The 1,389-nt window shown below is 50.3% G+C and overlaps 1 protein-coding gene across 1 annotated transcript; it reads right to left on the bottom strand.

Annotated features, from left to right (window-relative positions):
- Nucleotides 1–101: 101 nt before the first annotated feature.
- On the bottom strand, nt 102–1,319 carry Tsp_15960 (putative collagen alpha-1(III) chain; the record flags this gene model as incomplete). The annotated part of the gene is given in 4 exon segments (XM_003370796.1): nt 102–194; nt 278–843; nt 971–1,099; nt 1,118–1,319. Coding segments are annotated over 4 exon segments (990 nt in total), but the record flags the coding sequence as incomplete, so codon positions are not given.
- Nucleotides 1,320–1,389: the final 70 nt, after the last annotated feature.

Here is a 1,389-nt window from a genome sequence, read left to right on the forward strand (position 1 = left end):
ATTCGTTATTTCGATTTTTGTTTTAAATATGAAGGAGATTTGCAGTTTTTTTTTGAAATCAGTTCAGCAGTTGTGCATAAGATCGTGACTTGAAGTTTCATCTATCCTTCCGCAGTTAGACAGTTGGTCGGTATACGCAAACGTACATGCAATCGTTTCTCGATAAATTTTATTTCAACCGATTCTAACAACGACTACAATGGTATGTGTAATAATAATAATGGTGATTGTTGTGAGACAACATCTAATTCATATTAATTAATTCATATTTGTTTACACACGAGCTTTCTTGAGACGTCTGTATGGAGATGCAATCGACGGACTCTGAGCCGGCTCCGTATTCTTGATTGAAAGACGGAACCCCGGTTGGAACACGGTAGCCTCCAGCGCCAGATGAACCGTGCGGTCGGCTAGGTTTCGTTTCGGTCGGTCTGCTTCCTTCATTTTCACTGCTTCCTGGACGTGGTGTTCGGGCAGGGCACGGGCAGTACAACGAATCTGATTCTGGATTGCCAGGTATGCCGACCATACCAGGACGTCCCATACTGCCGCGGGGTCCTTGTGGTCCAGGGGGTCCTTGGGGACCAACGTCTCCCCGTCGACCATTTGGTGCATCATGTCCGCGAGGTCCTTTGTCACCTGCTGGGCCAATTGGTCCTGGTTTTCCTTTGTTGCCTTTACGTGGAACGAACATTTTGGCATTCAGTCCTGGTATTCCTTTCGGGCCGACGGCTCCTGTCGGGCCTTTCATTCCTGGATTTCCTGGTGGACCTGGTGGTCCAGGTTGTCCATCGACTCCGGGTGCTCCAGGACGGCCCGGTGAACCGGCAAGACCTTGCGCTCCTGCAACGATGTCATTTGAATTTGTGATGAAGGATAATTTTAATATTGTTCGCGTTTGTCTTGTCTTGCTTTTTTTTCTTCTATTTTCTGATCACAAAATGAAATACTTCCAATCAAAGCGACATACCTTCTACTCCTGGGGGTCCCCGGTGGTCCGGCGCCGCAAGTTGGGCACCTGACGCATCCGATTGGGGGGGGGGGGGCACTGTGGTTTTTTTTTTTTTCCCCCCCCGCCCCCCCCGGCCGGGCAGGCCGGCTGAGAAAAACAAAATACAAGGAATGCCAGGCGGTCCAGGAGGTCCGGGGACGTCCCTGCTGGGCACTTTCTTCGCTTTTGAAACAACTGCACTTTGCACGGGGAAACCCGGTCGTCCCAGCTTTGGCCCGAACGACCCAATTTTCCGCACAGGCTCATCCCCAGGTGTCGCCAGGGCAAACGATCCGAATTCAAGCTTGGCCAAATTTCGAATCCCGACCTTCTCCTTGTTGGATTTGTCAAGCTTTTCTGTGGGGTGGGGTTGAAAATACCTTGGGCCCAAAATATCG

This window comes from Trichinella spiralis, assembly GCF_000181795.1.
Source record: "Trichinella spiralis strain ISS 195 chromosome Unknown Scfld531, whole genome shotgun sequence".
Classification (NCBI taxonomy): Eukaryota; Metazoa; Nematoda; class Enoplea; order Trichinellida; family Trichinellidae; genus Trichinella; species Trichinella spiralis.